The sequence below is a fragment of the Gigantopelta aegis genome, chromosome 1, assembly GCF_016097555.1.
Source record: "Gigantopelta aegis isolate Gae_Host chromosome 1, Gae_host_genome, whole genome shotgun sequence".
NCBI lineage: Eukaryota > Metazoa > Mollusca > Gastropoda > Neomphalida > Peltospiridae > Gigantopelta > Gigantopelta aegis.
Window position 1 is genome coordinate 28,955,532 of NC_054699.1, and position 24,918 is coordinate 28,980,449.

At 36.9% G+C, this 24,918-nt stretch overlaps 1 protein-coding gene across 2 annotated transcripts in view; it reads left to right on the top strand.

Moving 5' to 3' along the window:
* The first annotated feature begins 1,524 nt into the window (after window positions 1-1,524).
* LOC121373392 (protein IWS1 homolog) overlaps window positions 1,525-24,918 on the top strand; it is a 43,659-nt gene continuing 20,265 nt past the window's right edge. The window contains exons 1-9 of one of the 2 annotated variants that reach the window (XM_041500032.1): window positions 1,525-1,621; window positions 5,909-5,970; window positions 7,312-8,107; window positions 13,495-14,347; window positions 16,099-16,151; window positions 17,664-17,688; window positions 19,279-19,342; window positions 20,241-20,295; window positions 23,484-23,601. In XM_041500032.1, the coding sequence (XP_041355966.1) occupies window positions 1,603-1,621; window positions 5,909-5,970; window positions 7,312-8,107; window positions 13,495-14,347; window positions 16,099-16,151; window positions 17,664-17,688; window positions 19,279-19,342; window positions 20,241-20,295; window positions 23,484-23,601 (2,045 nt within the window). In that variant the 5' untranslated portion in view covers window positions 1,525-1,602. The remainder of the gene's footprint in view (window positions 1,622-5,908; window positions 5,971-7,311; window positions 8,108-13,494; window positions 14,348-16,098; window positions 16,152-17,663; window positions 17,689-19,278; window positions 19,343-20,240; window positions 20,296-23,483; window positions 23,602-24,918) is intronic. The other variant, XM_041500041.1, reaches the window with a different exon arrangement.

Here is a 24,918-nt window from a genome sequence, read left to right on the forward strand (position 1 = left end):
ATCCTATGGCGTGTCCCAAAGCAGAAAGTTCTGTGTCAAAGTTCAGTTATTTACGCGGTAAGAACAGCTGCGGCGCTTATGGGTAGTAATATGTGTAACATTATTTGTGGTAATTAATGCTATTATCCTTTGCCAATAATAATAAATAAATAAAACCTTTTATTTAGTATACGATTGTGCCTGGAACCCCCAAAAACAGAACTGCGATTTTTATAAAAAAAAATTTATAAGGGTTGCTAACAAAAACGGGTCACCCGGAATATGCCAATGGCATATTTACAATCAAAAAAAAATTTCCCATTAAAAAAACCTCACTAAGAAAATAATTCTGTCAAAATCGTATCCAATAAGTGTATTTTTTTTTTTTTTTTTTTACTTTGTTGACACTGCATGGGCGTATGGGGACTCTTTGATTTATGGGGGCTGGAGGGGTTGATTTGCCCGAAATTTTACCCAGATAAAAACTGCCCGAATTTTCACCACTGTTTTCCCACTGTTTTGCCCGAATTTGGGTCGTACGCCCATGGTTGACAGTTTATCAATATCATATGATTTATACCAAGCACCATCGAACCCCCCCCCCCCCCCCCCCCCGAAATCGCTTTTTTTACAATTTAATATATCTGACATTATTATATTTACTCAACATAGAAATATATGCCCAATATCTCTGCAATCTATTTTGGAACCCCCACTTTTCAAAATCCTATGTATTGGAACCCCCCTTTTCAAAATCCTATGTACGCCCATGAGCACAAATATAGTCGTAATAGTAATGTTGTCGGGCCTAAACACCCATCAAAACTCTTAAATGGTGCGTGACCCCTTATTTTCTTGCAGCTGAGGTAGACTAAATGTGAAGTCACCGAGTGACACACTGTTTATTGGTTCGTGGGTGTTTTGATATCTTGATACGCTGCTTGTATCAGTTCTATTATCTCGGCCTCGGTGGCGTCGTGGTTAGGCCATCGGTCTACAGGCTGGTAGGTACTGGGTTCGGATCCCAGTCGAGGCATGGGATGTTTAATCCAGATACCGACTCCAAACCCTGAGTGAGTGCTCCGCAAGGCTCAGTGGGTAGGTGTAAACCACTTGCATCGACCAGTGATCCATAACTGGTTCAACAAAGGCCATGGTTTGTGCTATCTTGCCTGTGGGAAGCGCAAATAAAAGATCCCTTGCTGCTAATTGGAAAGAGTAGCCCATGTAGTGGCAACAGCGGGTTTCCTCTCAAAATCTGTGAGGTCCATAACCATATGTCTGACGCCATATAACCGCAAATAAAATGTGTTGAGTGCGTCGTAAAATAAAACATTTCTTTCTTTCTTTCTTTCAGTTCTATTATATTAGCTAAGGTTAATATTATTGGCAATAAGAATTGATTTGGTACAGTGGATAATCCAGAACACCTTTCGGAATTGTCTTTCCTTTGGTCTGTATGGTAGATGGCGCATCTATATCATGCACCGGTTTTTCTTCTTTATCAACGCTCCTTGTTTTCATTTTAACAAGTTAAACGTAAATGTTTACGGACCAGTCAATTGTTAAAAAGAGCCATGTTTTCAGAATATTTTTAAATTGCTATTCTACGTATGTTTAATTATGGATCTTGACGAATCAGGTAAATTATTATTTCATAAATCTAAGATGCTAACGAAATTCTGGCTAAAACAGTCGAGTCTGGTGTGATGTACCGCGCTTTATGGCAGTGATGTATAAATGCGATGTTTTCGAAACTGGAGACTGCCAGACGAAGACTGCTCGCTTTCTCACTCAGATAGAGTTAACTCTATAACAAAAAACACGGAATTTCCGAAAATAGTTCGACCCGTACCCCTCTATACCAAAGGCTCTAAAGACCATAACGCTATACCTAAAACTGCCCTAACCATTGAAAGGTTGGTACAGTCCGTACACTCGTAACACTGTACAGGTCGAACTAATGCCGGATTTCCTACTCTAATACAATAATCCTCTTAATTCTTATGTTTGACGTTAAAGCTGCACGCCCTAGTTCCATCCAGCGAAAATAAATTATAATTTGGTTAATCTACAAACCTGTAACACACTTAGATCACGTTTTTATCAAATGGAGTGAAAAAGTAGCTTTTATATCGATAAATACCATGGGAATCCCCATGTCCCAATTGCTTGAAATAATTTTGAAAGTTAGTATTCTGATGTCACCGGTAGATGTCGCTCGAAGCACAACAATGCCTACGTCACGACAAATTTCACAGAGTGCTCACAGACTTGGGGTGCGTTCCTTTCACCACTCCTGGACATGTTCCAACTGTTCTGTCCTGGTTGTATCCCCTCTCCAGATATCGTAAGACTTAGCAAAATTATTGGTTTTAAGGGTTTGTAACGTTTTGTATTGAGACATTTGTCTGAACTTTATTGTTACTGAAAATGTTCACGAACTGTGAAGAAAAATCTCACAAATGAACAACAAGCAAACGACAACAAATCGGATGTTGATTGCGTGAACCGTGCACGAGAAAACAAACCGAACCAAAATGATAACGGTCACGTGGTATGCCAACGTCTGTGACGTTTACACAGGAAGATTCCCTCTAAAAATAGATTGGACCTCGCTTGCTTAAGTTTTTTTTCGAGTGTGCGTGACTTTTTAAGAAATACAAAAAATGCATTTCGTGGTTTTACAAACATCAGGATTACCAAAAAGCACTTCAGGTGAATGGAAATGTGTATTCTAAATAATAAAATGTAAGTAAAGTGCAATTTTATTTGTGAAAAAATGGGTTTAATAGCGAAAAACAACGCCGTAATGGTTAACAACTAGCCGTACCTAGGGCGTGTCCCTTTAAATACGTTACGACATCATCTTCCAGTTTACTGATAACAAATAATTAACATAATATCAACTAGGTGAAACCTAAAAGCGAGTACAAGTGAGATAAATTAAATAGTGACAAATAAATAGGCCTACATGTGTCTGCCCACAGGCATTCAATTCCTGGTGAATGGGTAATTTGTACTATTTGGAGCAATCTAATGGTAACTAAAGGTAGGTGAGTAATTTATCGTCGTTAACAATATGGTTCGGACTTTACAGCTTTAGGTAATTATTGAACTTCGGGATGGAAGGATGTGACATAATCTAACACGTCATGACATGCATTGATTATGATATCAATGCAATAGTGATGACGTCACATTAATTATGTCAAATACTTGAGAGGCTTCCACCCCTCTTGAAGAGTATTCCATAAAAAAAAAGTAAAATGTCAGTTTGGTAGAAATTACGTTTTTTGTCCTAGGACATCTCGGCGAAGTCGATATAGGTGACATAGTTACAGTCTGGTAGTGGTGACATTGTAATGTTTTTTCCACAATTTCTGTCTTGGCAAAATGTGAGGAATATATATATATATTGGTAATTAAAAGTAGTCCTGAGAGTAATTTAATATCGTAATTGCTAACAATGTGATTCAGACTTTAAAGTGTTTTGTAATTGTTGAACGGTGCCATTATATATAGAGGATAATAATCGAGTTACCAGTTATTATCAAATTTATGTCCCATGTGAAATAATTTTTAGTTGTCACGAGCTTTAGTTTTCTATTTATTACCTCAGCTATTTTTTTCTCTAAAACCCTTTATTTTGGACACACATGCACGTACATGTATAGACACGACATAAACCACTTTACGCACTGTTCTGAGTATTGCTATAGCTTTGTAATTTAATCACGTTCATAGACAATTTTCAAAAACAAAAGTCTCTTTATTCTGGTAAAAAATTTATAATGAATTGCAATAAAATACGTTTTATTATAAATTTAACACCAAATACAGACAGCCGTAAACGCTAACTCTTTAAACTACATGACGTCATTGTGTGTGTTTGCCAAATCGTGATGACATCATATTTAGTACCAACAAGGTCATTGGTTAGTAAGCGTCAAATCATCCAATAGTATTGTTCGTTAGACCAATGCGTGATAATTTTCCCCGTTATGAGTGCCTGCTGAGGTAATAATAATATATATATATATATATATATATATATATATATATATATATATATATATATATATATATATATATATATATATATATTATTATTATTTTGAAATGGCCACACCTGTATGGCTATAGTCCGTCCCACCAATCTCCGCAAATGATTTTGTAAATAATTTCAAGAAAAGTAAAAGTGTTTTAGAAATAACAAAAAAAAACACTTATATTTTGTGTGCAATTTAGACAGCAATTGGCTCTGAAATAAATAACTTGTAGTAAATTTGATAGTATGAAAAAAAGGCATTCCCTGTGGGAACGACTATAGGTGGATTACTATTAGATTAATCGATTGTTAGTGTTACTGCGTATTATGATAGTGTATGACAGGAAATAATAGTCTAGAATTGCTCAGTAATTTGAAATGTGTATCTCACAATCGGCTCTGAAATAAATAACTTGTAAATTTGATAGTATAAAAAAGGCGTTCCCTGTGGGAACGACTATAGGTGGATTGCTATTAGATTAATCCATTGTTAGTGTTACAGTGTTTTATGGTAAGTGTATGACAGGAAATAATTGTCTAGAATTGCTCAGTAATTTGAAATGTGCATCTGACAAAAATAACAAAACGCTTTACAGTTTGTAAAGTCCTTCCCACAAGGAACGTCTTTTTTTCATTATACAAGTTATTTATTTCTGAACTGATTGATTTCTAGATTGCACACAAAAATAGTTGAGCGGAAAGACTTCCAAACAAACATATAACCGTAAATAAAATGTGTTGAGTTAAAATAAAACATGTCTTTCTTTCTTTGTTTTTCTGTTGCAACGTTAGTTCAAAGTAATTTAGCGTTGTTTCAAATAAGCAACCTAGATAGCAAAATTGATTATGATTTGAATGTTAACCCATTTTAGTTGCACTAGCTGTTGGTAATTTAAAAACATCATTTAAGTACCGGCGTTAGGATACGGGACGGTCCAGAATGTAATGTTTTCATTGTGCATCCAAGGTGTAAATATCATATTTTTCAAATATTAAGTACACATGTACTTGCTAAAAAGGAAGGGAGTCGACAAGATAAAAATATTGTCAAATTGCTTAAATGTAAAAAACAAGAAACAAACATCGCCATGATTTAGGCTGTATACAATTTCATTAGTATTTATTTTAAATTATCATAAACAAAAATGTGTTACGAATTATGTCAAACCATTCCGTAAATTTTTGTTTGTTTGTCAAACATGTATTATTGTGTTTGTTCATATATTAATAGACCGCAATACATGGCAAGTATAAACCAATTTCAATATAAAATTTGCTTCAAGACGAAAAAACCCAAACCATGATGGTATAGCCATAAAATCTGTTTATACGAGTTTACAATCCAGAGTTTATTACTACACTTTTTCCCCCTGTTTTTTCAATGTTGAAATAGACCAACAAGTTCACCTATGGCATAAATAGACATTAGTCTCGCCCAATATTTTTAGAATTTACAAGTATGCTCCCGAATAACTCTATAAAAACACGAAGTGTAATTGGTTGATATTTAAATTGTTATTTATAGATGAAATGTCACCTGGACATGGGAGTTCACGCAATGCTGTTAGATCTACTGGTAGACCCAGTAGAGCAATCAGATTCTGGTTTGTGTATAGTGAGTTGTGGAAGTATTTTAATGAAATCCTTTATTGTAAATGTAAATCCTTTTGTTTGTGTACAGTGAGTTGTGGAAGTATTTTAATGAAATATTTTATTTTAAATGTAATTAATTTTTGTATGTGTATAGTGGGTTGTGGAAGTATTTTAAGGAAATGTTTAATTTTAAATGTGATTCACTTTTGTATGTGTATAGTGAGTTGTGGGAGTATTTTAATGAAATATTTTATTTTAAATGTAAATCCTTTTGTTTGTGTACAGTGAGTGGTGGAAGCACTCCGGTGCAGGATGAACCAGCCTACAGCGAAGAAGAAGGAGAACGGGTAAAACAAAAAATTAATATTGAAATCTCTGTATATAGTTAAAGGCGTAGACCCTAGTTTTTTAACTTTTAGGGGCGGGACGTAGCTCAGTAGTAAAGCGCACGCATGATGCACGGTCAGTATAGGATCGATCCCCGTTGGGTCCATTGGGCTATTTCTCGTTCCAGCCAGTGCACCATGACTGGTATATCAGCGGCCATGGTACATGTATGTGCATATTAAAAGATCCCTTGCTACTAATGGAAAAATGTAGCGGGTTTCCTCTCTATGACTGTGTAAAAATGACCATATGTTTGACATCCAATAGCCGATGTTTAATAAATCAGTGTGCTCTAGTGGTGTCGTTAAACGAAACAAACGTCAGACCCTAGTTTTAGGACTTACAACAGAGTGAAATAACAGTCTGTGATGTTGAAACGGGGGGAAATGCCATAGCTATACTGTTAGGGGCAGGATTGGTACATCAAAGGCCGTGATATGTGCTATCCTGTCTGTGGGATGGTGCATATAAAAGATCCCTTGCTGCTAACGGAAAAGAGTAGCCCATAAAGTGGCGACAGCGGGTTTCCTCTCTCAATATCTGCGTGGTTCTTAACCATACATGTCTGACGCTATATAACCATAAATAAAATGTGTTGAGTACGTCGTTAAATAAAACATTTTCTTCCTTCCTTTCATAACTGTTACTTATTAAGATAAATTTAAATGCAATTTGTGGTATTGAAAACATCGGGATGACCAGAAACACTTCGTATGTACAGAAATGGACAATAACATTTAAGTAATGTCTGATTTCAATTATTAAAAGTATATATAGCTCTAATAGAGAGTATTAAAAGTGAAATATGCCCATACATTGGGGAAAACCCCCAAAGGGTCTGTTATTTTAAAACTACAGTGCAATCTCTCTTCGCCATATTATAACTTAGTCATTTACTAATTCAAAATACAAACACACCTACAATTTTAATAAACTCACAATATGCAGTTTTAATATTGAACTCGCAATTTTGTCTCATCGTTCTATAACTCGAAATATAAACTCACCAACTCACCATATTATAAGGTTAAAATAAAACATGTACGTACATAGTATTAATTGATTTTACTTCAGCTTTTACACTGGCATAAAGACATTGAATTTGGGGATTTTTGTTTAGGATTCCTCTAGAATAGTAAAATTTATATACCGGTAGCTATTTTGGGATTCCATCTCATCATTTCACGTTTCTGACCAAAATCTGAGGTTGCTCAATTTCTAGAACTCCTGTTCATATACATGTATATGTATGTCTATCTTTTCTTTTTTGTATTTTTTATTTATAATTATTTTTTTTGAAGCCTGTTACTCCAGGAGGCAGTGATGGAGGACCACAAGAGGTCAAGGCCATGTCAGAGGAAGAGGAGGACTACCAGCCCGGTGCTGTTGCTGTGGCTAACGATGATGAAGACTATGTGAGCGATGGTGGCGAGGTTGAAAGGGAGGAGGTTCAGCAGGAGGTTGACGACGAGGAGGTGGAGCGAGAGATGGTGGAGCGGGATGTGGAGCAGGACTCGGATGCTGAGATGCTCGAATCAGGTAATGAAGTACATCGCGGGTCATTTGATTCGCCGCTCACCGGCCGAGACGTGCAGGTGTCCGAGGAGAGACGTCCCGTCTCACCCATGAGCGTCGGCAGTGACCAGCGGGGTCCCGATTCCCCAGTATCCTCACAGGAACATTCCGTGTCCCTGGTAGGCGGTAATGCTCCTGTGTCGCCCTTGGAGGAGCTGTTTCCTGAGGACGGAGATTTCGAGTCATCCCCCGTGCCCCAGTACGCGATGTCTACCCCGATTGGGGACTCCCCCCGTGGTGATGATTATGTAGGTTATGGGTCACCAGCTGGTAGTGACCTGCAGACTCACGGTCAGAGTCCGTCAGTTGCTCGGTTCACCTCGTTGGACCAGGAAAGTTTTCATGGTTCGCCTGTGAGAAGTGGTTTACAGTCGCCCACAGGAAGTGGACCACCATCCCCAGCAGGAAGTGGCCCCCAGTCCCCAACAGGAAGTGGTCCGCAGTCCCCAACAGGAAGTGGCCCACAGTCCCCAACAGGAAGTGGTCCGCAGTCACCAGACGCTCCTATGTATTCCCCAACAGGTAGTTTGTGGTAACGTCTGCTGCTGGTGTGTGTGTGGCCAAACAGATCCTGTTTCAGATTTTCAGATATGTAAAGCATTTCCTTGAAAATTGATTAAACAAAAGTGGCTGATTTAAAGAAAATTTTATTGGCCAAAGACTAAATTTTGTAGCCACTTTGTATGAAAATTAGCGAATTTAGTAAATGTCGAAAAATATATATATATATATATATATATATATATATATATATATATATATATATATTTATATATATATATATATATATACATGTATATATATATATATATATATATTTTATTATTATTTTAAAAAACAATACCTTTTGCAATATTTTTACTCCATTTTTATTTGTTTTTTCAATACCATGAAAATTCCAGTAATGTATTAACTCGCTGACATGTTTTGGTTTTGAGGTTATAAACGTAATCTCAGTCAGTTACCAGTGTAATAAGCCGTGATGACTCCTGTTTGGCCCACCGGACCAAAGCAGCAGCATGGTTTTTCACCAGCTTGCTTAGACCCACCTTACCTGTAGATTCCTCTGTAGATTCCTCTACTGATTCTTCTCTAGATTCTTCTCTAGATTAATTCTTCTATAGCTTCTCTCAAGATGCTCTCTTATAGTTGTCTTGACTAGTGTTGGGAATCGGTTGTTATAAAAATAATATTATCCATTTGGTTCAACATAACCCAGTTAATAATAATCATACGAAACACATGTAATAACAAGTGTAAGGACAACATTTTGGGAATTGGCATCATAACATGATGTAGCTTACCCAGTCCCAGCTCGGACTGTGCATTTGAAATATAACGTCATTTCGTCATCTTCTAGTTGTGGCCGAAACATTTTGAGTTGGGTCTTGTTGTTCATACAGAAACCAACAATAATAATATGGATTAATAAAGAAGTTATTACACTCACGTGTGAGTCGTACTGAGTTTACGAAACTCGTGTCAGGATTCATGCATTACCCTCTTTGGGGACCTATTATTATATGCCAGAGTGTATGAAGTGTAAAATTATGTACCCTAAAATCTTGGAAATGATGGATACATTTTTACAATGTTTTTTTTTTTATTTTTTTTTTATTTTTATATATATATATATATATATATATATATATATATATATATATATATATATATATATATATATACACACATACATACATATCAGCGGTTGCAAAACGAAGTCTTAGTGAGCATTGGAACTGACAGAGTAGGAGTTTAGGGTTTATCGAGAGCTACATAAACACTCAGTAATGGGGGAGGGGGGGGGGGCACGTGGAAGGGGGGGAGGGGATCTATGGGCCCTGAAGTGTGCAATGTAGTCCACTTGTAATGCATATAGTTGGTGAAATTGTTGGCCCAAGAATAGAACAAGTATGACTGAGTGGTTTTCCGTTTTAAATACAAGCTATTTTCTGTCTCATGTTTTTGTAAATTCCATTTCATTTCCATTTCAGACTACAATATGCAATTAACAATTGAATTAACACGAGTTGTGACAAATTAAAGTCCGAACCAAATTGTTAACAACTACAATAAATTACTCTCCTACCTTTAATTACCGATACATTGCCCCCAAATTTTGTTTAGACACAGATTCCACATACGAGACTGTAACGATGTTGCCAGTGTCAACTTTGCTGAGATAGCATAGGGCAAAATACATGCAGTTTTCTGCCGTCTGCCATTTTGTTTCTTTATGGAATACTCTTCAAGAGGGGTGAAAGCCTCCAAAGTATGTGTCATAATTAATATAAAATAAATGATCTCTAGTGGTATCATTAAAAATAATAATAATAAAATTAATATGACGTCACCGCTATTTGTCATTAAATCAAAGTAAGCCTTCATATTAATAGCGAAAAATCACATCAGGAGCAAAGGCTACAATTATAATAACTACATAAAGCATGATTGTCCAACAATTAAGTGCACTGCACTTAGGGTTCACAAAACGTAAACATTTATTTTTTCATCTCTTTGACAGTCTAAGTTAGTCTAACGTCATCTGCAAATTGAAGTATGTGCATGACACAATGGAAATAAAGTAACATTGCAACGTTCAGCCAGCCGTTTTTTGCTAAACGTTTGCAAACACATTTTGACTGGTGGTTCCAGAAATGGTCATTCGGTTTAATGTATAGCGTAAAAATCTGTCTTCCAAAACAAGCGTTATTGACAAACCGCTGGCTAAACTTACTCCTAGAAAAAAACCCTGTCCCATCTGCACAGGCACAACAGACTAAGCAGTAAACCAGCCCAAATTCAGCCAGCAAACGTTCTGCTAATGTTTGATTGGTTCCCAATGTCACCATTTGGTTTACTGTGAAGCGCATAATTCAGTCTAGTGTTTGCCAATAGTACTGTGCACGGGTCAATCCAATCTAATTAAAATTAGCTCCACTATTACATGTGGATCTAACACCAGCCAGTTGGAGCTCATGTCCACCAATCAAAACCTTACTTGCAGAATCCTGCCAGTGATTTGAAAATAATTTGAAAACATTCCGAATTATCCTGAGGGTATACGATATGTTTCATGTGAATTACGAATGCCTTATTTAGACCAGTAGAACTAATTTTAATCGGATTGCTAACAACACTGCGTAGTCCCCAATGTCCAGGTAACATTTCGTCTGTAAATAATAATTTAAATATTGACCAATCACGCTTCGCCTTTTATAACGTTATTTGGGAGCATACAAATTCTAAAAATATTGGGCGAGTCTATTTTAGTGGCCGCAGTACAGCGAACCATACCAATACATACGGGGTGGGTTATCAGTCTTCAATTTTACATTAAAAATTATTTATTTATTTATAAAAAACCCCAACTAAATCAGTCTTCAGTTTTACATTACAAATTATTTATTTTATAAAATAATTCGCACGAAACATGTCGTATACCCTCAGGATAATTCGGAATGTTTTCAAATTATTTTTAAATCACTGGCAGGATTGTGCAAGTAAGGTTTTGATTGGTTGTGGACATGAGCTCCAACTGGCTGGTGTTAGATCCACATGTAATAGTGGAGCTAATTTTAATTAGATTGAGGTCAATCGTCAGTTTACAGAGTGTGGCAATAGTAAAATAGTATTAATTTTTTGAACTTCGTGGAAAATTGTAATTCTGTTTCACAATGGGAATTCCGTCCGTTTTGCGCGATCGCGGAAAATCACTGGGTCTACTGTGCTTATGAATCAAAATAAAATATATTTTAAAAACAAAGGCAATGAGCAGTAATGGACGCTGTATTCGTAGAAAACTCAAAGTTTTCCTGAAGAAATTAACCCATAGAACCCGAGCTATACATTCAGACAAGAACCAAGAAAATATGAACTAGAGTCTGTGCAACTGTGGTGAAAATAGACGTCGGAAATGAGGGTAGTAAATGTCGCATGCGACGCCTTGTTTTGCAACCACTGCATGTATATGTATATATACATACATATATATGTATATATACATACATATATATGTATATATATGTATATACATATATATGTATATACATATATATGTATATACATGTATATATATATATATATGTATATATATATATATATATATATATATATATATATATATATATACATGTATCATTTTGTGGCAAAAAGCCTGCAAGGTACCAGGGGACACTAATTTCAAAATCTTATGTAACCGGAAGTTAGTTCTCGTGAGTTTTACTTACTGTAGGTACCAATAATAAAATTTAATTTAGTCAAACAAATGTGCAATAGTTTAAAATTTGGGCATAGTTTTCCATCAGTAGCAAGGGATCTTTTATATGCACCATCCCATAGGCAAAATAGCACATACCACAGCCTTTGATATACCAGTCATGGGTACCTATACCTAGTTGGATGATATAAGTTTACACCTTAATTATTCTGTTTCTGCTTGTTAGTGTATTTCATAGCTGATTTAAGTGTTTGTGGTTTTCTTTTTTGGTCTCTTTTGCTTGATACGTGTGTATTTGTCCTGCATGTTCTACCTGCAGCATTTGTTTCCCTTCTGAGGTGGCTAATTTTGGCCATATTCCATTTCATATCTTGTCTTTTCCACCTGGTTTTCCTTGATCCGTATGTTACAAGTGTGTGTTCTACCTCTATGTTTTGTTGTTTTTGCCAGATAAATATGCTTCAGGTCTCTGAGAATTGAAAATTTGCATAACCCATTTATGAGTTGCGCAAGAACAGATTCAGGTAACCCATATCGGTTTTACGTAACCCGTCGTGACCATGTAACTGATATCATAAGTTAAGTGTGCAAAGGAAAAATTGGTCACGCAAAACTATGCTTACGTCAGTTAAGCACGAACAACACTATCGCTCTCGCAATTTTCAGGAAGGAAGGAAATGTTTTATTTAATGATGCACTCAACACATTTATTTACAGTTATATGGCGTCGGAGCAATTTTCAGCATTTTCAGAGACCTATGCTTGGTATATTTAAAGAGCCATATAACTTACACGTCCGATTAGTGTGTTACCTCTAGCTCTGTTATTGCTACATGTAGTAGTAGACTTAAATACTGAAATTTACCTTTCTCCACCTCTGTTATTGCTTATATGTACAGTATATCTATAGTCCGTCCCACAAGAAATGCCTTTTTTCATACTATGGAAGTTACTACAAATTATTTATTTCTGAACCGATTGATTTCTAAATTGCACACACAAATAGTACTTTTTTGTTATTTCCAAAATATACTTTTACTTTTTTTTTTTTACTTCAAACCAAACTGAAATTATTTACGAATTTTTTTTTTTAAGAACAATGGGACAGGCTATAGTACACTTGTAGTTGTAACATTTTACCTAGTATATTTGCATGTAGTTTCTTCCCTTAATTTATCTACTGTACATTTGTATATATGTATATCTGCTTGTTCTTTATTGTTATTAGGCTAGATGTAAAATGTATTGGCTGTTATATGTAGTGTTAATTCATTACGTTTTTTTTTAAAATTATACATTCCTTTAAAACTTGTGTAAATTGTCTATTTTGTGAGTGCTTGTGTTTGTAGTAGCTTCAGATACATTTTATGTGATTTAACAAGACAATTTATGTACCTCAGCATTTAATGTCTTCTACTTCAATTTATTATGCAAGTAATCTGTAATAATGTAAAGTACTAAAATAGCAGTTAATTTACATGTATGTGAAATGGTATATATACACACACTGGTTTTTTAAAATAAAATAACAAATTTGTTCACATCTCTCTTTTTGTTTTGAGAATGGTGTTAATGTCAGACATTTTAACATGCTTGCTGTATAATTATGAATGAAATATGTTAAGTAATAATAATCTGTACATACTATTATTGTTTTATGATTGTAACATCCATGTTCTGTTGTTCCCAGGCAGTGTTCCTGCTTCTCCGGCCAGAAGTATTCCAGGGTTAAAGTGGGCATCTGTCTCACCTCAGAGGTCACGAAGGTCAGCTTCTGGTTTGGCTCCAGGGTCACCAACAGGAAGTGCTCCAGGGTCACCAACAGGAAGTGCCCCAAGGTCACCAAGGTCAAAGAGCAGAAGCCCTCCAGGATCTCCTAGATCAAGGTCGGGATCACCTGTACGGTCAAGGTCAGGATCGCCGTCACGGTCAAGGTCAGGATCGCCGTCACGGTCAAGGTCAGGATCGCCTGCACGGTCAAGGTCAGGATCGCCTGCACGGTCACGGTCAGGATCGCCTGCACGGTCACGGTCAGGATCGCCTGCACGGTCACGGTCAGGATCGCCTGCACGGTCACGGTCAGGATCGCCTGCACGGTCAAGGTCAGGGTCACCAGCCCGATCGAGGTCTGGTTCGAGGTCAAGGTCAGGTTCACCTGCGAGGTCAGGGTCGGGTTCACCTACACGGTCGAGGTCACAGTCAGGTTCACCTGCGAGGTCACGGTCAGGTTCACCTGCGAGGTCACGGTCAGGTTCACCTGTGAGGTCACGGTCAGGTTCGCCAGCGAGGTCACGGTCAGGTTCCCCAGGATCTGCACGGTCACGGTCAGGTTCACCAGCAGGTTCTCATAGGTCAAGGTCACGAAGTAACAGTGCCGGGTCACACAGGTCACGGTCGAGGAGTGCAAGTCCTGCCGGCACTCCGCGGTCGAGAAGTAGGAGTGGCTCTCGGTCTCCACGGTCACCGGGCAGCGGCGGAGGGGGGTCTAACAAGGAGAATGACGAGGAGAGACGGATGACTGTAGACAGTGAAGGGGAAGACGGGTGAGTGATTCACTTCATGATGCAGGGGTCGAAATACTGCCATACCAACTGATTTTTGTTAGTCAACATCACCACGGGCTGGGAGATACATGTCAAACTTGATCTGTAACTCTAGATTTATACTTCACCGCCGACTCTTGTCGGCGAGTAGTTGACTCGCCCGGTTCTGCTTCTGTTTAAACAATCCTAATTTTTCAATCAATACAGTTCATATTAAATTTTAGTGCCCATTCGTTCAAATCTTTTTAGATTACCTAAAAAGAAAAGTAATTTCATTTTTTCATGAGGTCGGCAATCAAAGTATGAATTGGCCGTTACTCTACATGATCATGTTTGGTCCACCAGGTTTTGATTAGCTCAGGCTTACTGGACCAAATGTCTGGCAGGAATTTCAGTCAAATTTCGACCCCTGTAAAATATTGTTTCCAACCAGGTGGCTATAGGTTTTATCTCCGTCTGTCTGGCAGGAATTTTCAAGTTGGACATTCATGGGATTTTTTTTTTTTTTTTACAGATATGGCCCTTGAAATTAGGAGATTTGAAGATTTGTTTTGCTTAGTAGGGGACGTATATAGCTTTAGCGGTACTCTCAGTATGCATGTTAATAGCAATGACGTATGCAGTTAATATTTGAGGCGTTTTATTCTAAGATTTTTTGTTGAGAATATTTCTATGTCTGGGTCAAAATTTGATCAGGGGAGGGGAGGGCGCAGCAAGTGTTGCCTTTAGTTTAAGAACAGAAACATCAAGACAAATTGAATAGAATCAAGGCAAACGATGAGGGGCATAATGGTAACTTGCTTTCTATCAATTTGTTTTTGGATAAAAATAATTTCACTCTGGTGTTATGGGCTTGAACCTACAGGAAGGAAGGAAATGTTTATTTAATGCCGCGCTCAACATATTTTCTCTATAATTATATGGTTAAGGATCACACAGATATTGAAAGAGGAAACCTGCTGTCACCACTTCTATTCATGGGCTACTCTTTTCGATTAGCAGCAAGGGATCTTTTATATGCACCATCCCACAGACAAGATAGTACATACCACGGCTTTTGTTACACCAGTTATGAAGCACTAGTTGGAATAAGAAATAGCCCAATGGGTCCACCGATGGGAATTGATCCTAAATTGATTGTGCGTCAGGCGAGCATTGTACCACTGAGCTACGTCCCATGCCTTGGCCTACAGAGGCAATTTGTTTGCTTATATTATATTACCAATGGTAATTTTACTATAATTTTAAATATACAACATGGAATGTATGGGAAGGGAAGGCAGCACAGCATTTAGGAGGGCAACCATTTAATTCAAACCCAGAGACATTGATTTAAGTTGTAATTGTTTAAAATATTAGGAGGGCTACTTTGGAGATGTTATTGTTAAAAAAAAAAATTGGGCAATGCTTGAAGGTATTGAGACAAAAAAAATTATATAGCTTTATCATGTACTGTTTCGTGGTTATTTACCCACTTTTCACAGAATTATGGCCCTTGAATTTAGAAGACATAAAAATGTGTTTTCCAGACTCTTTTTTTTGCAATGCTTGAAGATATTGAGATGAATTTTTTTATATAGCTTTATCATGTACTGTTACAGATTAAGTTTAACTTTCATGGTGATTTACCCACTTTTCACAGAATTATGGTCCTTGAATTTAGAAGATACAGAAAATTGTTGGGCCCCCTATAGGGGACGTGTATTACTTTAGCAGTTCACTGAGAATGCTTGTTTTACTTTGTTTCACAGTGAACAGAAGGGTGGAGAAAAGACACATGGGTCTGATGAGGAAGCTAGAAAAGGTGAGTAAATGTAGACACATTCAGGGAACATTTTGTTCAGTATCGCGTTGCGATTCGCATCGCAATTTCAGGGCACAGTATTTCACAAGAACCTTTGTTCTGTTCATGTGTCAGTTACGCAACTTTAAAATCACGAAAACCGCCAATCGGTTACGTGGTGAACAATTACATTCTAAAATTTAAAGTACCATATATCAGTAATAAAAGAGAAAATCAGTTTGTTTTTAAATACATTTGAACCACCAATGTAGCTCAGAACCGTAGTTCAAGTGTTTTAGGATTAGGTAGGCCTAACTCGTCGGTTACGAGAACTATATTCACGTAACCGAACAATTGGTTACCTAAGTTAAACTCACGTGAACTTACTTCCGGTTACTTAAGATTTTGAAATATTGTCCCCAGAAGTTTCAGAGATTGCTACACAATTTTAAAACATTAAACAGAACTTGCTGATCAATTTTCAATTGGCCAGAAGTATCTCCAATATCAAGATTTTGAAAATAAAGCGTTCCCTAACATTTCATGCACAGGACATTGTATATTAATTTCATAATTTCAAATAGCTGTTGGGTTATTTATAAAAAAACAAAACATCTCACTTCTTAAAGTTGAACAGCAGGTAAAGCATAGAACACAGAGCACCTGTCTGTTATGTTCTCTGTCTATTGATGGTACAATTTGTTTTGATATGTACTTGTGTAGCTTAATGTAATAATCAGGGATGCCATTAATAGATGATAGCCGGCAATTGTTTTGTTAAAATTTGTTTATCTCTTTTATAATAACACATGGATGAGGGTAGCGTGATGATTTTCCTTTTTACATTCACAAATTCACCATTTCAGTATTTTTGCCGTAGAAAATATTGACTTTTTTTAGTAGATTTAAACATTTGGGTCAAATTACAAACTGTTAAAATATTGTGTTACATTTGAGACATATTCAACATCACTTGAGAAAAAACATTGGTGTCCATTATTACGTTTTAGACTCTCAAACCATAATCTCCCCATTGAAACAGGTAGATGGACACGAATACCACTACATGATAGAAAATGTCCCCTCTGCAACAGTGACGACATCGGAGACGAGTTCCATTGTATACTTAAATGCCCATTTTTTAAAGAACCCAGAATTATTTACTTACCACAATACTGTCAATCAAAACCTAATATATATAAATTTTATAATATCTTCAACAGCAAGAAAACCGGTGTCCTTCGTAAATTGTAAATTTTCTGTAAATTTATTATGAATACCTTTAAGTCCCCTGGCTAAAATATCTATATGGATATGTATTTTATGTATGTATGTATATATATAAATATATGTATTTGTTTATTTATTTTTATTTATTTATTTATTTATGTGAAATACCTATACGTTTGCCATCTTGTTAAAATATATGTATAATTGTATTATGTACCTCATATGCTGTGGTTTACGGCCTGAGAGTAAATAAAGTTCTGTTCTGTTCTGTTCTGTTCTGTTAAATATTTCTTTTCTTTATAGGTGCAGAGGATGACAGTGACAAAGAGTAAGTAACTCTTTAAATATTATGCAGTTTAAAATTAATCTTTAACCAGATTTACTTCATGGCTTCTGAGAATTAACGGTAGTTATTACCCCAGCAGTCACTCATAACAGGGAAAATATTTTCCATATTTTCTCAGTGCGAAATATTCTGCATTGGTCTAACGAAGAATACTATTGGACAATTTGACTCTTACAAACCAATGACTTTGTCGGTACTAAATATGACGTCATCACGATTTGACAAACACACAAAATTACATCATGTAGTTTAAAGAGTTTGCCTTTACGGGTCTCTGTTTTTGGTGTTAAATTAATAACAAAATGTCATTTTAATGCAATTCATTATAGATTTGGAAGCAGAATAAAGAGAACTTGTGTTTTTTAAAATTATCTATGAACGTGATTAAATTACAACGTTATAGTAATTCTCAGAACAGTGCTAAAGTGGTTTACCTCGTTCCTATACAGTTTGGCCTTCGTGCATGTGCATCGAAAATAAAGGCTTTTAGAGAAAAAATAGCTGAGGTAATAAATAGAATAACAAACTCGGTACCAGTTATTATCAAATTTATGTCCCTCGTGAAATAATTTTCATTTGTCATGACAACTAAAAATTATTTCACCCGGGACATAAATTTGATATTAACTGGTAACTCGTTTATTATCCTCTAGTTCTTTAGAAAATATATTGTGGTAGGAAATAGCCCTGTGGTGAAGCGCACAGTCAGTGTGGATCAGTCCCCATCAGTGGGCCCATTGGGCTATTTCTTGCCCCAGCCAGTGCACCGCAACTGCTATATCAAAGGCCATGGTATATGCTATCCTGTCTGTGGGATTGTGCATATATAAAAGATCTGTTGCTACTAATTATGGAAAAATGTAGCAGTTTCCTTTCTAATACTGTCAAAATTACCAAATGTTTGACATCCAATACCAGATGATTAATAAATCAATGTGCTCTAGTGGTGTCATTATACAAAAACAAACTTAAAAAAGATATATATATGACTAACAAGACCTAAAAGTCATGTGACAATGCATTTGCAAGTCTTGTTTTGCGAGGGGGTAAGGTTGTTGGTTTTTTTGTATCAAACTTTACATGTACATGGGCTACCAGAAATCGTTTTGCAAGTTAGGGGAGGCCAATTTTCAATTCAGATGTGAGGAGGCCAGTTTTTAATTCAGATGTGAGGAGGCCAATTTTCAATTCAGATGTGAGGAGGCCAATTTTTAATTCAGATGTGAGGAGGCCAATTTTCAATTCAGATGTGAGGAGGCCAATTTTCAATTCAGATGTGAGGAGGCCAATTTTTAATTCTTAGATGCCTGACTGCAGCAAGAAGTGAGTCTGGACATATCCTTGCGAGTGATGGGGAAATGTAGTGGATTTAATAAATCAATGTGCATTAACGGTTTTGTTAAACAAAACAAGCTAACCTTTTGCAAAAAATAATGTTAGGTAAGTATATTGTGTTTGTTCTGAAACACTTAAAAATTACCTTTATTTTGTTAAAATTAAATAAAGGCTTATACAGCCATTCAGTCACTCACTCACTCACTCACTCACTCACTCAGTCATTCCTGTTTTCAGGTCAGTAGCAGATGAACTGATCGCCGATATCTTTGGCTCAAGTGATGAAGATGAAGAATTCGAAGTATGTCACAGTTTTAATATTTAAAATGCTACACTAAATTTCAAAACCACTCTGTTAGTGGAGCCAACAAAATGTTCGTGACCGATCTTTGCCAGTGGTATTTATACAAGAAACTTTTTAACTGTCTGGGTACCCTGAATTTTGTATTCTTCAAAATGTTAAAATATACTTACCTTGATATTTGCATTGTATTCAATTGTACATTTTCCCCAGATCTTTACACTGTGTTTTATATAATTATACAATTTTTATTTTAAATGGCATATAATAATTAAGTAATAAAACATTTCCTTCCTTTCTATTCTTATTGTGGTTATTCCTAACAGATTATCAAATATTTAGCACTAATAATCTAAATTACAAATACCACCAGCTTGAAAATTGTTAAAAGGGTGGCTAATTGAAAAATAAAATTTCTTAGTCAAATATTAAATGTTGTAGGACATTTTGTAAATCATATGGCAACTTGGGTCATAGGCAAGGTGAGTCCTGATACCATAGATTCTTAGGGGGTGGCTCGTACCCCAGTGGTAAAGCACTCGCTTGGTGCACAGTCAGTCTGGGATCGATCCCCGTCGGTGGGCCCAATGGGCTATTGCTCGTTCCAACCAGTGCACCACGACTGGTACGGCTGTGGTATGTGCTATCCTGTCTGGGATGGTGCTTATAAAAGGTCCCTTGCTACTAATCGAAAAATGTAGCAGGATTCCTCTCTATGACTAAAGTCAAAATTACCAAATACTTGATATCCAATAGCCGATGATTAATAATTAATGTGCTCTAGTGGTGTTGTTAAACAAAACAAACTTCACTCTGTAGATTCTGAATAGTCCTACAAAGGTGATACATTATGAATTGTTATTTACAAATTAAAACGTTTCATTATTATTTTTAATAGGGTTTTGGGGAAGCTGATGTGGAAGCACCATCAAGGAAAGACAAAACGAAACCCAGTGAGTAATATGTATTTATTAAGTATGGTCTGTTATATCGTTTACGTTCATCTGGCTATCCCAGTGAGTAATATGGTTAAGTGTTATATCGTTTACGTTCATCTGGCTATCCCAGTGTAGTAATATGTATTTATTAAGTATGGTCTGTTAGTATCGTTTACGTTCATCTGGCTATCCCAGTGAGTAATATGTATTTATTAAGTATGGTCTGTTATATCGTTTACGTTCATCTGGCTATCCCAGTGAGTAATATGTATTTATTAAGTATGGTCTGTTATATCGTTTACGTTCATCTGGCTATCCCAGTGAGTAATAGGTATTTATTAAGTATGGTCTGTTATATCGTTTACGTTCAGTCCCATGGTAGTAGGTATTTATTAAGTATCGTTATATCGTTTACGTTCATCTGGCTATGGAAAAAAAAAATCATCCTCAAACTCTGTCTGTGAGTTTATTCATCTGTTTGAACGTTCATCAAACTCAGCGGGTATGAAAATGAAAATAAATCATCCTCAAACTCAGCGAGTTGTATCGTTTACGTTCATCTGGGTATGAAAATAAAATCATCCTCAAACTGTGAGTTATATCGTTTACGTTTATCTGGGTATGAAAAATAAATCATCCTCAAACTCTGTGAGTTATATCGTTTACATTTATCTAGGTATAAAAAAAAATCATCCTCGAACTTTTGTGGATGATTTCTTTTCTACATTTCCAAGATGAACATAAAAGAAACAACAGACAATCCTTGTAATTAAATTTGAAATATATTTACTAATAACGACACTAAATGTGCGTACAATTGAATCCCTCAAGAAATTGTTCGACCCATCGAGTAGTTCGACCTAACCATTCGGTCAACATTGTATAAGTACAAGTCGGGACTTCGTTTTTGGTTTGTGCATGGTGGTGTATTCGACCCAACAAGATTCTGCTGTATTTTTATTTTGAATTATTTTTTTGGGGGGGGGTTCTAAACAATAACACTCAATAAAACAAAATATCAACATAAAATGATGTCATCAGATACATGTATGATGTACCCTGCAGGCCCGTAGCCAGGATTTTGTGTGTGTGTGTGTGTGGGGTGGGGGGGGGGGGTGGGGGGTCGACTGACTCCCCATTGGCTACGGGCCTGTCCTGACAACGTTATTTTTACGTTCATCGAGAAATGAACAAACTCACTTTGTTGTGGATGGACCAATGGGATGACGTTAAAATTATAATGAATGTAAAAGACATTTTATTAAAACAACATGACCCTGTGTTACTGCGACAGTAGTACGGGTAATGTTTAAAAACACAAAGTGTCAGCTGGCAGGATTCGAACCTACTGCGCCGATCCGCATGTCACGTGACAACCAGCTACCTTAACCACTCGGCCAACCAGGTCATCCACTAAAACAATGGAAGCTAGATTAACTGTAGTTAAGAATGTGTGCTGTCAAACACAGGAATGTGAGAACTACGCAGAAATGCTTAAATGCGCTTTTCCATTTCGTCTAAAAACCTCCAAAACATGATGTTCAATACTGTTGACCTAGAGGCACTGATTGTCCGCGATCGCGGAATCGCGGAAATACCTATCTGAAACGGAATTCCCTATTTTTTTCCAAAAAATTATTTAACTTTAAATAGCGCATTTGATTAATTAAAATTTATTTTTCGCACTAGAAACTGTAGACACCAACATCTGCCTGTGCTATGCTACGACACTAGTACCTTTGTATGTTATGCCAGATGTTTAATGTAGAGTATCTAGACGTTTTACCAGTCGTGTTTTCTTCGCTTATTCCCGGCGATTTAACGGGAAAAACCGAACATTGTGAGCTAAAATTGTCCAATATTTACTAAAGTGAAAGATATATTATGTTATGTTTGCTTATTAATTTTTAACATTTGCGACATTGCCATATTTCCGATCTCACAAAGGAATGCAGTAATTGCATATTGTATGCCAGGCTTTGTTCAAAATAAATTATACAAGGGAAGTGGCTTATAGTGTGATCGTTTGTAATTATTTTCCCGATCATATCGTAAAGAAAACCGAAAATGTCTGAAGTCTGTGTGAAACAAAAACAGAATTTGTTTAATACTGAAACGGGAAAACCCCGGAATTTGTAACATTATGAAACGGAAAAGGGAAAATCTGAAACGGAAAATCAGTGCCTCTATTGACCACACGAGGTTCATTTGCATGTTTTCACGGTTTCAAGTTTATGATATGTACCTTATATTATAAGTTATAACCAGTTTAGATTTGTTAGCACTGAATGCAATTTTGGCAGTTCCAGGGGTTGCAAACAACAAGTTTCCTTCAGGGGTCCTTGAGCGGCCCCTGAACCCCGGCCTCAGTATGCTTTTTTGTTCCAGCCCCTTTCACAACCCTGCAAACACTCGGTTCAGAACTATTGTAACAGTTTGGTTTTAATAGGCAGCAGGTTTTTATTTTTTATTATTGCAATGTAGTTAATGACTAACTCGGGAACTAATAGTCCACCAACAAAAACGTTGACCCAGTAAATATAATTCAAAATACAAATTTACAGTTGGCAGAATTTTTACACCATAATTTTTTGTTTTATTTGTATCGAGGGGGCAGGGTGTAGTGCAGTGGTCAAATGCTACTCTGATGCATGGTTGGTCTAGGATCGATCCCCATCGATGGGCCAGTGCACCACGACTAGTATATCATAGGCCATGGTATGTGCTATCCTGTCTATGTGATGGTGCATTTGAAAGATCCCTTGCTACTAATGGAACAATTGTAACAGGTTTCCTCGCTAAGACTATATGTTAGAATTACCAAATGTTTGACACCCGATAGCCGATGATTTTAACATGTAGTCTTAGAGAGGAAACCTGCTACATTTTGCCATTGGTAGTAAGGGATATTTTATATGCACCATCTCACAGATAGGATAGCACATACCACGGCCTTTAATTTACTAGTCGTGATGCACTGGCTAGAACGAGAAAATAGCCTGCTGTCCAAATGCTGTTTGTATCAGTTATATATTTGAGCATCACAGACTCAGACGTCACTCAATTGTAACTTCATCCAATTATATTATATTTATAAGTTGTAGATTATTTAGACTTAATGTCAATTTTCACAAGTTGAAACAGGGATTTGCGACTTTAACTTTAAGCTACAATGATGTTATTTGCAAGCTGTCTACTTTCAGCGATAGCGTCAGATGATGAGGAGGCTGGAGGGGATCACGTGAGTTCAGAGAATAAAGAAGCAGCACCCGAGCTGTCGGATGATGAAAACGAGGACGCTCTCCGGCAATCATCCAAGGAGTAAGAATCGTTTAACTTGTGGGGGGGGAGATTACAGGGCGGGACGTAGCCCAGTGGTAATGCTCTCGCCTGATGTGCTATCCGGGGATTTATCAGGGCTTCTAGATTATTGTAGACCCACTCCCATGGCTAGTGATATTCAATGTTGGGCTAGTAAATAACTACTATTGCCATGCCCGACGGCTAGTGAAAAACAATTTGTGAAATGTTGCAGTTAAGTCTTATTTTGTAAATATGAATATCCTGACCCCCACCCCAACCCCCAATGTTAGTGTTTTTGATCTCTATCTCCTTCTTTAGGTGACATACAGGTGTCTGATTATTACTATTACTTAGTAAAATTGTAATAACTTAAATTATAGTAGGGCTAGTAAATGTTTTAAATCACTGATCCCATGGCTAGTGGATTTAAAAAAAAATCTAAAAGCCCTGGATTTATCCAGCATTTTTCACCAGTATGCCATGTGTGATGGCATTGGAATAATTAGCATGAGTAAGTCATATTAAGGATATTTTTTCAGGTCATTGACTGATGCAGTATAACACTGTTAAATTAATTTATTACTACAGACAGTTAAACATACAATGTATATACTCTTCAAAAAAAGAAACAACATTATTTTTCAAAGTTTAATAAAAAAACCAAGCAACCAAAGATCAAGACGCCATGGGAAGGGGATTACTCTGTACATGTCCGAAACAGTATCTCTGGGAATCAACCTGAAACATATACACAGGCATATGTGTGACATAGGGGTGGGCAAAATGTCAGTATAAGTTACGACCACCATGAGCCCTGATGACAGCTTGACAATGGCGAAACATGGAAGCAATCAAACGTTGCACAACATGTTGTGTAATGCTCTGCCACTCATGCTGCAGTGCCGTAAGAAGTTGCGGAAGTGTCTGGGGTGGTGGATTCCTCCGGCGCACACGCTGATTCAGTGCATCCCATAGATGTTCTATTGGGTTTAAATCTGGTGAACAGGCAGGCCACGGTAATGTCTGGACGTTGTGGTGCTGCAGAAACTCCTGACTAACACGCGCAACATGTAGTCTGGCATTGTTATGCTGAAACATTCCACTGCTGATGTTCATGTGCAGAATGATGTGATGCTGCAGGATCTCATCTCGATATCTGATGCCCGTCAGTGCACCTGCCACATGCACAAGAGCCGTCCTACCACCATGATGGATTCCTGCTCACACCATGGCACTGCCACCACCAAAACGGTCGACTTGTTGCACGCAGTTTGGAGTATAACGTTCCCCTCAACGTCTATAGATACGTGTGTGTCCATCAGCATGTGACAGGAG